Source organism: Aythya fuligula, chromosome 2, assembly GCF_009819795.1.
Source record: "Aythya fuligula isolate bAytFul2 chromosome 2, bAytFul2.pri, whole genome shotgun sequence".
In the NCBI taxonomy this organism is placed as follows: domain Eukaryota; kingdom Metazoa; phylum Chordata; class Aves; order Anseriformes; family Anatidae; genus Aythya; species Aythya fuligula.
The window spans coordinates 19,616,786-19,632,708 of NC_045560.1; the positions used below are offsets into that span (position 1 = coordinate 19,616,786).

The 15,923-nt window shown below is 41.6% G+C and overlaps 2 protein-coding genes across 4 annotated transcripts in view; one reads left to right on the forward strand and one right to left on the reverse strand.

The window, feature by feature from the left end:
* Nucleotides 1-3,297, forward strand: part of DNAJC1 (DnaJ heat shock protein family (Hsp40) member C1) — a 98,782-nt gene extending 95,485 nt beyond the window's left edge. The window contains exons 10-12 of the mRNA XM_032181576.1: nt 197-245; nt 758-1,242; nt 2,297-3,297. Coding sequence (XP_032037467.1) covers nt 197-245; nt 758-1,242; nt 2,297-2,365 — 603 coding nt within the window. The 3' untranslated portion in view covers nt 2,366-3,297. The remainder of the gene's footprint in view (nt 1-196; nt 246-757; nt 1,243-2,296) is intronic.
* A 3,609-nt stretch (nt 3,298-6,906) lies between these two features.
* MLLT10 (MLLT10 histone lysine methyltransferase DOT1L cofactor) overlaps nt 6,907-15,923 on the reverse strand; it is a 117,509-nt gene continuing 108,492 nt past the window's right edge. For 2 of the 3 annotated variants that reach the window (XM_032181515.1, XM_032181513.1), the window contains 3 exons: nt 11,504-11,606; nt 10,547-10,759; nt 6,907-8,573 (listed from right to left, as the gene is read on the reverse strand). In XM_032181515.1, coding sequence (XP_032037406.1) covers nt 8,529-8,573; nt 10,547-10,759; nt 11,504-11,606 — 361 coding nt within the window. In that variant the 3' untranslated portion in view covers nt 6,907-8,528. Of the gene's footprint in view, nt 8,591-10,546; nt 10,760-11,503; nt 11,607-15,923 lie in introns of all 3 variants that reach the window. The other variant, XM_032181516.1, reaches the window with a different exon arrangement.

A 15,923-nucleotide genomic window follows, 5' to 3' on the forward strand; every position in this document is an offset into this window, starting at 1 on the left:
ATTTCAACAAGATAAGAATAGATATAACGAGGTAAGAATTGTTTTAAAGGACAAAGTTATTAATTGCCAATTTGGGATCCATTTGTGAAAAACACCATCCAAACATTAGCCTTGCAGTATTTAATGTATGCTCACTATGAAATCTTCAAAAGCACAAATAATGTGATTTTTATTAGTCTTTCTTTCTTTCCTGCAGGTTACCATGAAAGCCAAGCAACTGAAGGATTCTGTTACATATACACCAGGTGTGTGCCTCTAGATCCTCACTGATGCTTACAACAAGCACTGCAGTTAGATAATTGCTATGCAGATGAGTGCCTTTTGTAACTTCCAGGTAAACCTTGTCACTTTGCAGCCAGGCTTTTGCAGCCTTGCCTTACTCTGAGCAACAAAGAGAACCCACGGGTGTTCTGAGGGAATGTTTCCTTTTTAAGCCACCTCTTCCCAGCCTTTCTTAGCCAGTTTTTTGTGGGTTTTGTTCATTTGTTTATGCTGTTCTGTTTGTTTATATCCGTGTGGTAATTTATTAGTCACTTCACATATACCAGCTAAGCTATAATTGGCAAAGTCCATTTCTTTATATTATATTGCTTTTATTACAATAAAAACCTTGATTTCAGGATAAACGTAAGGAATTGAGCTCTTAATCCATAAGAGCTTCATCTGCTGTCTGCACAATTTCGGGTCCCTTCTATCTGGCAGTTCCCTCTTGGTGGTGGTTTATTTGTTTAGACGTGTAATATCGGTACCTCAACAGGTGTCATCAGGCTCTCCGAGCTTAAAACCTTGGCCCAGAATTCCAAGAATGTCAAAGTCAACGTGAATTTACCAGACCACATAATCACCCAGAGAGAAAGAGAGGAGGAAGAGGAGGAGGCGGAGGAAGGGAACTTCAGTCAAATCCCGGAGCAGACAGACAGCCAAATGGATCTCAAGGAGACCGCTGTGAGCGAAACCAGGCATCGCAAACGAAAACTTGTCAAAGCTCCTGAAACGGGTCTGACAGCAACGAAAGAGGTACCAGAAGAGAAGGGCAGAGGAAGACGCCAGAAAGATTTTGATAACGCAGAGCAAGAGGAGGAGAGTGATGATGAGAGCAGAAAAAGGGAGAAAAGCCGTGCCTTAGAAGACTTGTGGACTCAAAATCAACAGAAACTTCTCGAAATGGCCTTGCAGCAGTATCCAAAGGGAACAACAGATCGTTGGGATAAAATAGCAAAGTGTGTTCCTGGAAAAAGCAAGGTACAGTCAGTGTTGTTTGAATTGTAGTGTAAATCAAGAGGAAAATGATTGTCTACCAGTTTATGATTACCCTAAGAACTGAAGGTCCACGCAGGAAAGCGAGGTCTTTACTTAACTTGTAACTACCAGGCAGGACGTGTTTGACCTAAAGATCATTACTGTCATGGTTGCTTTCATAAAGATATTTTCATTTAAATCACTTTGTTTACTATATTACAGAAAATGTTGAAGTAGCTCCTGTTCCATTTAAAATACCTTCCTCTCCTCTGCCTTTCAGATCTTCAGTTGCAGAACAAACTAGATTTTAAAACAAATTTTGATTCAAAGTTAGTAACCAAATGTCAGTGACCTGCTTTGTTTACATTTTTACAATACCCTTCTCAACCCACCTCAATGAACAAACAAAACAAGTAACCCAGCTGCAAGTGTTAAATGCTCGGTAACTTATCTAATATTCTCTTAGTAAGTACAACCTTCTTAAAATAGCATTTGCTGTCATTGGTATAGCTGGTCTGTGGTAGATTCCGTAATAGTTGTGCTAGCTTAGTGTGCTTGCTTCAGTCATGGTAGCTGCAGAAAATCCTTATTTTATTTGTGCCAAAAACAGGGTGAGAGAGCAGGAAATACAGGCTCCAAGTAGTTCTCTGGCTATGAAGCTGATGTGGCTGTCAGTAGGAGCTGTTAGAGTGAGCGTAAAGGCTCATCTTTACCTGCGGTGCGGCTCGTACCCGAGTACCTGTTCTGGAATAGGCAGCACAATGCAACTGCTCAACAATTGCTTTTACAGCCATTGTCAAGAAACACTGAACAAATGTTTTCTTGGCTTTGTGTGCTCTTTGAAGAGAGAAATTACCTGCTAAGAAAGGTAAACGAAGTTCATTTATCGAATCCACTTTTCAGGAGATGTATGTTCTTCTGAAATTCATCGCATGACTAACTTTGGGGGAGAAAAAAAAAAACACAGAACAGCTCTCTTATAACGAGGTAGCATGTATAGAGGTAAAGCAATACTAAAATACCAAATTTTAATTAATACTTTTGTTTTTCCTTTCAGGAGGAGTGTATAGCAAGATACAAACTGCTTGTGGAACTGGTACAAAAGAAAAAAATGGCTAAAAACTGAACGTTCAGAGCAGAAGAGATTTAGGTTGTCTTTGTCAAAATGGGGTTTTAAAACTCATATGCAGGAAACTGCATTTTTGTACCTCAGTATTTCTATATGTCATGTGCCTTAGTAAAAGAAAATATCAATAAATCTGCCATCATCTAGTTTGTGTGTTGAAGAATGAAGGTGTATTTTTGTGCAGGAGAGCTGCTTGTGCACATACGTGAGAATGTCTTAAAAATCTGTGGATCTTAAGGAAAACTCCCAGCGATAACTGCATACTGGAACGGGTAGGTTTACAGTTAAAAACATACAGAATATGAGGAATTTCAAGTGGTGCTTTGAAAGACAGAATTGATCTGAAAATGTTAAGCAAGCATGAGAATAATGGAATTCTGCACTCAAGGGTTTTTGTGTTTTAATTTTTTCCAGCTATAAATACAAGACAAGATGCTTATAAAGCATGTCTGCTGCTACATAAAATGTCCCTTCTCCTATTTAGAAATAGGAGTATTTCTAGTCTTAACTTCCCTGTACATGTACATGCACTTGCTATATAATTTCTCTTCTCTAAACCTGCAGCCTCATACACAGCGATTTTCAGTAGTGCTGTTATTTGGTAAAGTTGAAATGAGTAAGAAGGTTAAAGGTCTTTAAGATATTTAAAGCATAATCTTCATGACCAGTTTTTAAGTACAGAATTGCACTTAAAAGCCAACGTTATTATGCTAAGATTTCTTATATCTTGTTTTTCATATATGCTGGATTCAATAGAGTTTGATTTCATATTTGAAGAGTGGGTAATAAGAGTTATTGTTCGTTATTTGCAATATTATTTTTCATATTTCTGGAAAAGTTATACAAAGCTTAAAGTGCTGAATAATGGGTACTTAATGGGCTGTAAACAGTATCAATAAATCAGAGCAGTGATTATTGTCTTTTGCAAAAAACATTTAAAGACTTGCTTTTTTAAAAAACAAAAACAAGATTTACCACCCAGATTCTGATTTAATAGTAGGATTTTAATAAGCTTTTGAACCTCAATTGAAAATTAAAATGAAAAATCAGAATACCACGTATTTGGAAAACTCAAAATTGGAAGGCTCAAACGCAGAGCTTGATGGCCCAAAAATCGGTTAATTTTCTGAGATTTATTCTGAAGATTTCTTCCAGTAATTACTTGCCAATTGTGTTGCTTTTGTCACATCAGCATTTCACAAAATTTGATCCCATTTCCATAAAACTTCAAGGGACAACGATTTAGGGAAGATGAGAGGGTTCTGTAGTGGTTCTTTACCAAGTGGAACATACTGATTTGTTCGGTCTTGTTAAAAACACTAATCTTAGGCTGTCAAAAAAAAGAAAATATAGAAGGCTTACTAGACACGGTAATGCATTTAAATTTCTTTGTGAAACAAAACGTAAATGTTTACTACATAGGAAAACAAACATTTAGTAGGTGTACTAAAATCTGTGTGCTAATTGATCAAGCAGTAGTTGTGTGCTACTAGGGCTCCTATGAAAGGAGTCTTTGCTGAAATCAAGTGATGTATTTTCAAAAGCAATCAGGAAAGCTTAACTTTAAAGTCATCCAGTCACTGTAAGCTGACTGTAGCAAGGTAATTGAAATGGCTACGAAGAAAAGCCTACTAAAGTGGTTAGGTGAATCGGTGAAAATTAACTTGGCAGCACTGACAAGGATGAGGTAGGACCGGAGGTGTATTGTTCATGAAAAAAATTAGCCAGGTAATGGAAATGTTTCTGCTGTGAGTAGCAAGGCTGTGAACAGCCTTCTACAACCAGGTGGCAACCAGAAGTATAATGAACGGGAAGAGGGAGCTCCAGCCTCTGGGTACTTGTAACAGGAGGGGCTGGGCTTGGGGTGGCCACTGAAATGGAAAAACTCAGCCCCGTGCTGCTTAGCTGCACTGAGTTTACACAATTTTACTGCAAAACCATCTTCTTACAAGTTACTTCTTTCAAATTAGAATCCAAATTTGGAATAACCCAGGCCTCAGGGTAAGAACATTGTCTTCTTCAAAACAGCTCAAGTGCTGTAACAGTAGCTGGCAAGTAACTGGTGAGGTAATAGCTCTTCCAAGAACAGGATCCGTGGTGGATTTGTAATCCACTCACATTAAGCTGGCAATGCCCTGCAGGTTCAAAGCAAGTAACAGAATACAGCCTGTGAGGGAAAAAAAAAAAGTCATCTTTCCTTTGTACTCACTGAGTATTTACTAGAAGACTTCACCTGGAATGGAGTGCCCAGCGTTATACAGCACACTGCAGGGAAGGTGTAGACCAAGCAGAAGAAAAAGGAAAAAAAAAAACAACAAAAACAAAAAAAAAAAAAAAAAAAAAAAAAAAAAAAAAAAGAGAACTCAGCACAATCCAGGGGCTACAAACCAGAGTTGCCAGGAAGCACAGAAGGTGGTGGTGGTGTATGCTGCACACTAGAGAGAGAGAAATCTGCAACTGTGGAGAAAGGAGCTTCTGTCATCTCCTTGATGCACTCAATACAAAAACGTTCCACGGTTGTGGCTCTGAAGAGTCCAAGTGGGCTTAGTTAAGGCAGAGAATGGGGAACAAATAAGGACTTTGACTGCATTTATCATTGGAAATCTTTAAAAACCACTTAAGAGCTTTGCTTATGATTTGCCTGTGTTAGTACTGCGTGTTTGGCACAAATCACATGCTGCATGCCCCGCACCTTCAGCTCCTCCTAGCCCTAGAAGCTCCAAGCAGAGGCCCCAAGGAGGAGCGCCACAGGTAAGAAGCGCTGTCTCCTTTTTAGTTTGTAAGGCCAGGCAAACCAAGCTGCTTGACCAATGCAGGTTATCTGACAGCAAAGCCTTAAGGCTGCACAATGATTGTGCAGGCCATTAGGGCACCCTGCTCCGGTTGCATGCCTGAAGCAGCAGAGGCACACACGATCTTGGTGACGTTGTTCTGTGTGTGACTGCTGAAATGTGGTGCTGGGCCTGCCTGGATGGAGGCAGTGGGCTGGAAGAGCCAACCTACCTGAAGCACAGGCCCAGGGAGGTGCAGGAGCAGCAGCAAGCTGGCTGCTCCCATGGCACTGAATCCGGAGCAGTTCCTGCTGCATTTTGAGGGGTGTCAGTAACCTGGGCCTCGGCTGACAGGGACCTGCATCAGGGCTTGTGCTGCTTCGGCAGCAGAGACATTCCACAGGGACGGCAGCCTCAGCGCCTGCTGAACTGGTGCCAAGTCAGCCACAGAGCAGGATCTTTGATGTCGGGATCTGCAAAATCATTGAGGTTGGTTTTGACTGCATCTGGCCCTCGTGAACTTGGCTTTGATGTGGTCTCTTTCTTTAAAGACCAGCGAATTGGAGTTTTGTTTAGATGTCAGAACTGTCCTTTTCATTACTTCCCTGCTGTTGATTGTTGGTCCGTCAGGAATAGGAGCACCGTACAACAGCCATCGCTATCTCAGGCTGCTGGCACCAAGGTCTGACAAATGAAGATGGTAAGAAGGTCCCGAGGCTGGCAGTCTCACCGGTCCTTCCAACTCTGGCCCCTTCTTGCTTCTCTACATCTTACCAGGAACCAGGTAACTTGGAGAAGAGGAATGGGCAACGAAAAGCAAGGCTTACCCCTTCCACTGGTTTGGTATTTGTTTACACAGTAGGAGGGGGGAATTAGTGATGGCCCTGGCTCTGGCAAAGGATGTTTCACATCTCCCTATCGTTAATTCTGAGCTTGCTCATTTATCAGTCTTTCCAGACTTCAGTTTTCCCCTTCAGAAACAGAACAAATATTTGATCCTTAGAACTTGAGCAAAGGAGATGACGTACAAATGCCACAGGCCTGTAGCAGCACCACCTTGCTGCTTGTTCCAAAGCTGTTCTCAGCCCACAGCCTGCACCTGACTAGCAAGGAATGAAGTCACGAAGGCAGCACCAAGCATCCCTCGTCTGCCAAAAGCTGCGCTATCACAAAGCTCAGACTCAGTGACAGTAAGGGAAGGGTTGCGTTTCCTCCTTGCTATCTGGCAAATAAAAGACCAGCAGCTTTGTTGGTGTTCACCACCACCTTCATGGACAGCAAGCAAAATTCCTGAAGAAAAATGAACTAATTTTACAGAAATACAGTACGAAAATCACAACAAAACCCAAAGATCTTGATCATGTCAGCATAGGCACCACCATAGATGAAGAACATGTCCCATCTCCACAGAGCTCTCATCAAGTTATTTGAATATGAGTTTGGGGCATTACTAAGTACCACAGCTCACTGCTCCAGCAATCTCACAGCAACTGCTCCTGAAAGCATGAAAAAGAAACCTCTGACATCAGACCACAGCATGGGACTGCAACTGGACATCCAAGTCCAGGAAGCACAGATGTCTCAGGACAGTGTTACAGCTGCATCAGTGTCTCCTGAAAGCACAAACTAAGGATGAAAAACATCTTTTAAAAAGTTATTGTAATGAAGCTTAGCAGTCACGTGCAATTAAAATCCTGCTCGTTGTATAATGTAAACAAATGCTCAGGTTTTCTACAAGACTCACGTTCACACAAGCCATATGCAACTATAAACATTATTAAAGTTTATTAACAAAAGCTTTGTACATATCTTTTCATACACTTGGAATTTTACATCTAGGCAAAATAACAGCACATTTCCATCTTACCTTTTGTACAAATTGTTACAGAATATTCACCAGTGGGTTGAGAAGGTAAAATAAACCACTGGTTTCCTTTTGTAAAGTATCTACAAAAGTGATTTGTGACATTTTTAAAAAATTCCCCAGAACATATAAAAATAAATTATTTTTACTTTTTCAATTAAATCTACTAATTAGAAATATTACAAATCAAAATATCAATGTTTTCTTATGAATTCTTCACAATACAAAACAGATTCACAAAACTTTATTTACAGAAATGAGGTAAGAACTGTGCAATGTTCAACTAAGAAACATATTGCAGAATTAACATGTTCTTCCAAATAAGTACACAGTGGAGGTCTAATTACAGCTGGGTCTTTTCCTCTAATATTTCCCACCGTACTATTGATTAGTGGTCATTACCCCAATTTAATTTACTTCACCGTACTGCATAGAGTCACGCCAGGAAATCAGCTGCTGTTGGTGGAAGTGCCCTAACACGAGTTCACCCGTTTCAACCACTGCTAAATCCTAGTGGGAAATATCAACTCACTTTTTTGGTAGTTTCTTAGTGAAAAGCGACCCAGGTAACAATCTGCCTGAGCTCTCTACAGTGGTATAAACACTTCTAATAAAGGCAGAACAACAAGGCTGCTGGTGCAACACTGAATATTCCTGCTGCTAACAAGGACACGTCTAGTGCATGATCAGCTGTTTGCAGCCATTTCAACAAAACAGAGGTAGCAACAGGCACTTGGTTTAGGCCAAACACTGCACATACTTCTTCCAGTGTGGCCTTCTCATCTGGTAAGAAAAAAAAATTTTCTCACTGGAACCAAACCAGTTCCTTTAAAAACCTCAGAACTCTAAAAACTACACCAAAATTAACAAACTTTGGATTCCATACTGTAATTCTTAAACTCTTAATCAGGAAAAACTCCTCCTATATAACAATCGGGATTTAAAGGAATAAAAAGTTCAGAAGTAGATTCCCTTATGAGTCAGATTTCAAAATGTGTGTGTGTAAAAACAAACAAGTAGCAAGTCCAGACTGCCATCACAAGCATAGTCTAAAAGGATTGCAACTGCAGCAGAGGTTCAGACTGGCTAGGTTTGGGTTTTGCTTCATTTTTTGTTTTTTTGATGTTCTTTTTTCTTTTTGTTTTTTGAAACTACTGCTCTGAAATCGATGTAATGCCTAACCGCGAACAGTTTACCAGCCTTTATGAGATTAGTACTGAAAAGTCAAGTATGTGTTTCTCCGTGGTTGAATTTGTACTTAGTACCATCAAATTGACAAAATAACTATAGTTTGCAGAATTTTATCTACTTCACAGTCTGAAACATGAAAAAGTACATCCACTTTAGTGCAACAAGAAAGCAAATCAAAGCCTACCAAAAATATCCTTTTGAAAATTATTAACCTTTTCCTGTGCAGTAAGAGTTCCTTGTTGCATTTCTTCACATCTGCAGAAAGGAAAACTGCAGTTTGCAGCCAGATGAAGTGCTATAACAGCAGGACATGCAGTTCTCAAGTATCACTCAAATGTCAACTCTTCTCTGACGCAACTGGTCCAGTTTTATCACTGAGCCTCTGTGTAAGAGAAAATACTTCTAAAAATCAGATTATAAAATACAGAGGTAGATACAATCAAATTCATGCAGATAACAAAGCCGAGATGGATGTTACACAAAGCAGATGAGGTAAATTGAATAGAGCTATCTAAATAATAAGCAATTTACTTTTGCATTGTAAAGAATAATCAAATGTCATAGAATAAAGACGGGAAAGGACAGAACAGTTAAAGGAGCAGTACCACCTCTGAAGGACCTCAGACTAAGTCCCTCCCAGCTGCCGTAACAAAACACGAACTGCTTGTACCTTCCCTTCTAACAGGCCTTTCTGTTCCTGGCTGCTGCTCTGCCCTTGGATCCCACATGATGGTCAAGAATAATACAAGGTGACCTTTGCTAAGTTTTACTCCCTGGAGAGGGGTAAAATCTGTCCTTTGCCAACAGAAAAGAAATACAGTTCCCATTTTGTCCCTGTCACTGATATGTTTCTTTCATAAATTGTGACAAAGCTGCTATTTCCTGCGAGTACTGAACAGAACCGAGCCTCACTTCATTCACTGAGCTTCAGAAATGCTCGAAAACCCTGTTCCAATTCAAAGTGAGGTTAAAACATTCAAAACTTTTGCTAATCAAGAATTAGTTAAAAATTATTTTTGGATTAAAATAATTCAACAATCCAATGCAAACTCAGCTATAACCTTAAAAAGAAAGCAATTTTAAAAAATAATTATTTCTAAGGGTTTTATATTTGGGAGATGTTCTGAGATTTCCTTGAATTGTTTACAGGTAACTGTTACAAAAATACTAAATACAGTTGTAACATCATATTTGTAAAACGACTGCTGCCTGGTCATGTTCTCTAAAGCCAGTAATAGCCATTTCAAAAAACTCAAAGCAAGCACATCACGTATAAAACAGGTTGTTCCAATGTACATAAAAAAGTAGATGGTCTCAATCCCATTCCCTATTAATTTTCAGAAAACGAAGGGGAGATAATTTTAAGCATAACAGAACAAATCGCTTGCATTTCTAAAAGGAGACGAAGCACTGAGCAAACTCCTGATACAGCCTTTGTGCTCTTCTATTTGGTGACCAGCAAAGAACATGGTCTTGCTGCAGTACTGCAGTGTGCAGCATGGTTTCCATCACAGTAATGGACCAAGCTGGAAAGTGACAACTACCACACACACAAAAAGTAAATGCTCACATTTCTGAGCAGAAAGGAGCTGTTTCTAGGAAAACTGTCTTGAAAATTCATCACATTATCTTCTGTGTTTCACCTATCTTAATTGCATGACCCTGAGAGAATGAAGTCTATTCTCTGACTCCTTGAGGAGCAATGAAGAATTTGCCTCTTGGGGGTGGAGGTTACAGGGCACTGTTTAAGAAAAATGGAACATCTTTGCTGGAAAAACATCTTACTTTTTAGTCTGTCCAGGAAAGGTTTCATTAGTATAACAGGCGCAGGAGGAGTTGCTCAGTCTCCTAGTGTACAGCCTCATCTCCCCATGCCAGAACCAAGACACCCACAGCCATTCTCTTAATGCCTATTTCACCATCCAAACAATGGGCTCCTCATCTCTCAAGTCATCAACCAACCTCTGCAGCTACCTGAGGCCTGCTGAGGTGAAGCTCTTCAAGTAAGGTGATGAGACAAATGACTGACAACATGGGAGACACAAAGCTGGGGAATATGGTGGGGTGAGAAGGGCTATGCTCATGGTTTTACAAGAGGAAGACAGGAATCACTGGATGAGTCCTGATCCACGGAAGCAGGAGCATGCAGCAAAGAGGCTGGGTATTAGTGACTGCAAGATAGTCACTTATACAATGAGTTGTGAACCTCATTAAATGTGGACCAAGGCTTCAAAAATAGAAAGAAAAGAAAAAATTCCACAATCCTTGAGTTGTAAATACATGCACGTAACATGCTTATCGTTCAGTTACCTCACGGAGCTACTTCCTTGAAAACGAGGTGAGAAATATACTTACTGTCACCTTCTGAGCCGCGTTATCTCCATGGATTGTAAGGAATGGGTTGGTAGAAGCTGCATTTAGTGGTGACGCCTGGGTGCCTGAAAGTAAGTTGTTGATGGGTATCTGTGCTCCTCCAGTAATCTGCAGTTGCTGTACTTCGGACTGGTGGTGGTGTTGGTGGTGGTGCTGCTGCTGCACTAACTGATACAAAAGGGCCTGATGTTGTTCCTGCAGCAATAAGATGGGACAGGGGGGAAATAATCAAGGGTTAGTTACAGAATAATAGCTGCTCCCTGGGTTCTTGCTTATCCAAATCTTCAGCCAGTGCAACCCTTAACCTAATCCCAGCTAATTTAGGTTACACTAACGAAGCTCCACAAGTCTGTGGGAAAGGGAAGGAAGTGCCTATAAAACTTCCCAAAATCAGTAGCTCATGTTCAGCAAAGCCTGCTGGCTCCTCCCAGGTCTCTATCAAAAGAAGCCTCTCTGAGAATATCAAACTAGGTTTCTACCACAGCACTAAAGCTACACAACTGGCAGTACGAATAGTTAAACCAGTTACCTATGGCATACACGAATACTGAAAGGCAGAGTGAAGACAGCTCACAAGATATTTCCAAAAATCTTTTGTGGTAGAGTCCCAGTGGTATCAGGAATTTGTTTAGGATATTGCTAGAGCCCAAATATGGCTCCAGACTCTACTGCCCACAGCTAATGCTTAGAGAGACAAGCCACCAACTCCACAAGGGATGAAATGGGACTGAAGGCATTAAGCAGCAATTCTGACAGCAATACACACAGATGCAGCCCATGACTGTCATCCAAAAAGGCTGAAGCAACCGCCAAACTGAATGATTTTCAAAAGCTGTAACATAAATTAAACACATTTCTGGTATTTGCATTAGGCTGGAGAATCTATCCATGCCTAAGACTATACCAGACGAATAAGTGAATTATAACTGGAAGACTTACCGACGTGAGCTGCTGGGTACTCAGTAACTGCTGGAATTGCTGGTGCTGCTGATGGAGGAGAAGTTGTCTCTGTTGGTCAGGAAGCAATCCTAGTCCCGAGGCACTGTGGGGTGTGACAGGTAATACTGCAGTTTACATGGAAGTACGAGAACTTTTTACTTCAGCATTCCATTGAAACAAAAAAAAAATTATGTAAACAGAGAGTTCCTGTTCAGTATTTTGATCGCATATCATCAAATATTAAAATTTGTCAACTGGCATTTTTGATCCATAGCTAGACGTTACCACTGCCATCCCAGTTTAGATTTCACATAATCTAAAACACGGCCTTTCTATGGAAGCCCCTACCAGCCTTTAATACTACTTACATGTCTGTTACCAAACCTGGTACGCCTGCTACTGGAACTGTATTTGCTTCTCAGCTGAACAGACACAATCTCACCAGACTCATATTCATGTGTAATACTGGAGCAAGGACCACGGTCCTACCCCAGTTCTTGGACCTACTCTCATCAACTCAAATCACTCAAGTTGCTTCTCGGTCTTTTTTAGATGCAATTTTCAGCTTCTTCTAAAAACGCCACCCACCACAGGGCAAGCTGTACCAGCAACCTGATGAGCACTCCAAATTATGAAGCACTGGCTGCTCTGTGCAGCATGCAGATTCTTACCCCCATCACCATTTTGCCACGAGAACTTCACCACGTGAGCTGATCTGACTGCTCTGAGCGCGCTGCAGTGGACAGCACTCCCAGCCCTACCCGGAGGTAATGCTCCCATAATGGAAGAGGACAGAAATGAGTATGTGCTGACTCCTCAATTACTGCAAATGACAGCCTGACAGATTAAGTTAGAAATGTGGCAATTGAAGTTCATATGCTAGTCTTGATGGCTTTAAAACACACGCAGACAGAGCAGTTATCCTGCTCCTTCTCCTGTTTCTGTTGCTGAGGCAGAGACAGAGCAGGCAGCTGGGCAGGGCAATGCCTTGAACTACATTAAAAGTGTAAGAGCCAACTCGTGCCAGCATGTAGGAGTCTCCACTCAGCAGTTACTGCCCTGGTGCAGAACTGCAAGCCAAGCAATTGTTCCTCAAGCCTGGGGTTACACCAGTTTGGCTGAAGTGAATGCACAGGAGTTTCAGTTAGGGTAAATCTGGCTCTGTTCTACTTAAAGGATCCTCATATGAGCACACGCTGATCAAATTCATCATCTTCCGAATCTTTCTCTTATCATGTACCTACAAAACAGTTCATAAAGCTGTGTGCACGTGTGTGCTTGGTTTGTTTGGATTTTAAAGGCACACACCAAGTTCACCGGCAGTTCCTCTGCCCTGGTTTCCTTCCAACTCTGATCTTCGGTTACATTCAGATCTATCACTACTGCCTACACCTTGTCTGTTATTTAGCAAACAATTCAGCCTTGAAGCAGCTCAGCTGATGCTGTCACAGACAGGAGGCTGGCTACAACTTCGCTCCCAGCCCCACTTTCTGTGCCCACACAAGCCTTTCTGCAGCTCTTTACGAAACGGGGCAGGGAACCGATCCAGCTGACAACTGCTCTGTGAATAAAGGGTTTCTTCAGCTGTGCCAGCTCACTGCGATACCAACAGCACACTCAAGGATGGTTCTGGAACAGAATCAGGATGGTGGCGGGATTTATTCTTTTGGTAGCATTGTTAGCTTTTATTAGTTTAAAACACCCAGCAAATTACTAGGTGCAGTTTTGCAATAGGTTTAAGCTAATATAAGCTTATCCCGCTGTTGAAAGGTTAAGTATTTCCCTTTCGGCTGTGCATTTTTGTCCCCTCCCCTTGCCCTAGCTCTTGCACAATGAGCTGCATCTCACGGGAACCAAGCTGAAACCAAAGCCAGCACAAAAAACGCCAGAAGATTGTCCATTACTGCAGAGGAGGCTATTGTACGAAGGCACCAGCACTGGCAGCAGCATGGAGCTGTGTGCAGGATGACCACCAGGACTCCTAGTTGCAAGCAGTAGGAAGGAATTAAATCAAATCAGCCAGGTTACCATCAGCAGCTCTTCAGGGCACGGTATTTCCCTTGTCTTCCTGCAGCGTCCATCACACTGCTCCACGTGGACACTTACTCGGTATTACCCAGCCGGTGTGACAACACCCATAGCATGGCCATTCTCTATCGCTGGGACAGGGCAGGTGACAAACCAACTGCTTCATACCTCACTGCATGGCTTCAGAGCCAGGGAAACACGTGCTGGGCTACACTTACTCCCTATCATCTGCTTCACACCATTCGCTTCCTCCCATGTCTGGCACTCTCCTGGCTCTCCAAGCTCTCGTGCAACGTGCTCTTTTGCCCAAGCCAATAAATCAATTCTCCTAACCCTGTCCTGTGCAAACCCTTTTGCCTCTGGTTAATCTCGCTGTATTCTTTGGCTTTTTTCTTACGTGAATTTTTAGAAACTGCGTAATCAGAAGTACACCTGATATTCAAGGCACTGACACAGCAGGGATTTAAGGTGACAAAGCGGGGTGTCCACTGCACGATCCGTTTAATCCCCAATAATTCCAGCTATGTTTGTTTGGTTGTTGATGAGCACTGAGATGACATTTCACCCATCCAAAGAAACTCCCACATTTCCATCCTGAGCTATGACATGAAAAGCAAGGCCTGACATCACATACGAGTAACTCAGAACTGTTTGCTCTACATGTGGCTCTTTCAAACAATTTTCAATTATTTGAAATTCTTTCAGTCAGCTTTAAATAAATGTAGCTTTTTTTTTTTTTGTAAAAACTGCAAAAAATAAGCATGCTCAACTTGACTAATACTATTACTTCCTTTTTCTCTTTTAGCTCACTTATTGTGTGTTTTTCTGTACTGGAATGAATCTTCTCCACTGTGTTGTGTTTTTTTTTTTCACTTATTAAAATCTCATTATCTCTTTTTTCCTACATCACGTTTCACCTTTGCCCTTATTTTTTCTGTTGCTGTTTTCCCCACTCTGTTTTCCTCTCCTGCTCTACAAAGGCACTTGAAGGAAAATACCCACAGCCAGCAGCTGAGATGCACCTAGAAACAAAGGCAAACTGTAGAAGACACAACCCTGCGGCTCCTGAGCCTGCTGGAAAAGGCAGCTCACTGGATTTCACCACGGACCTTCCTCTAAATCAGACCAGTTTGGCATGTAAATTTAATCCTTTTTAGCTTCTCAGTAAAAGGTACAATTGGTCTGAACCTCTCCATCCTGCAGCCTTCTCCAGTTGCTAGACTGTGGAAGAAACAATCCTATCTTCTCCCTTCAATCACTTGATCTCCTTGTTGCTCTGAAGGTAGGACGCAATCTGCATTAAACTTTCCCTCCCTGCCCCCCCAAAAGACCTCGTATTTTTCTCTACTGAATGAAGGCAGGCTTTTACCTAGCATTTGAAACTTTCCCAAAGAAGAGCGTGCAAAACCAGTGTTTTCTTGCTTCCCCATGTCCCAAGGTTAACAGAGAGCTCATGGGAACAAGGACTATACCCAACAGTTGTATACACCACTTTTCAGGTATCAATAAATAACCCAGCTACTTTTCACATCAAACAGGACAGATTCTGAAACTGGGGAAGTTACCATCAACAGCAACTTACAGGAGTATCTGGGAGGCCTTTTCATTATAAAACAATATTAAAAAAAAAGTTAAAAAGTGGAGCTGGGTTCTCGCATGACTTGCCATCATCTTGGGAACAGTGATTTAACCCAGCTCCAACCTGGTTCACCACCACGTCATCTAACCAGGGTCGGAGAGCTGCTACCAGCGCAGCAGCAAAGCTCCACGCCTGCCCGTGCTTTTCACAAGCTCACCCTCCCACTGACGCAGTTCAAAGAGTAGTGATAGCCAGAGGAATTTAACACTACAGGAACAGCCAGCTACTTGCCACTGAGTCAGCGCTGACCTCGAGGGTGACAGGAACAAACGGCGTACCCTGGAGTTTCAGAAACAATGATCCCAGCCAATGGAAAAGACTTTCATATTTTTTTCCCCAATTTTCTTTAGCCAAAATCAAACCAGAGTCTCTGCACAACATAGCTTTTTTTTTTTTTTTTGTAACAACAGGTGAATTTTGTTTTGTTTGAAAGTTTTTTCACAAGAATCTTTTTGATGGAAAAAACGGGGATAAGGAACGTATGTACCACTACTAAAATCCAATTAGCACCAATTTGTGAGTAACGGGGAAACATCTCAAAAGGAAGGGGGCCCAGAAAAAAAAAAAAAGGGGGGGGGGGGGGGGGGGGGGGGGGGGGGGGGGGGGACATGAGCTCAGAAAAAGTAGAAAACTGTGTAAAAACCACAATAAAAATAATGTTATTAAGGGAGCAATGCAGATTGAGATCATACAAGATAAGGAAATGGAAATTCTGACAGTTATAGGCCATCTCAAGCTTTTTGTAGGAGAGAA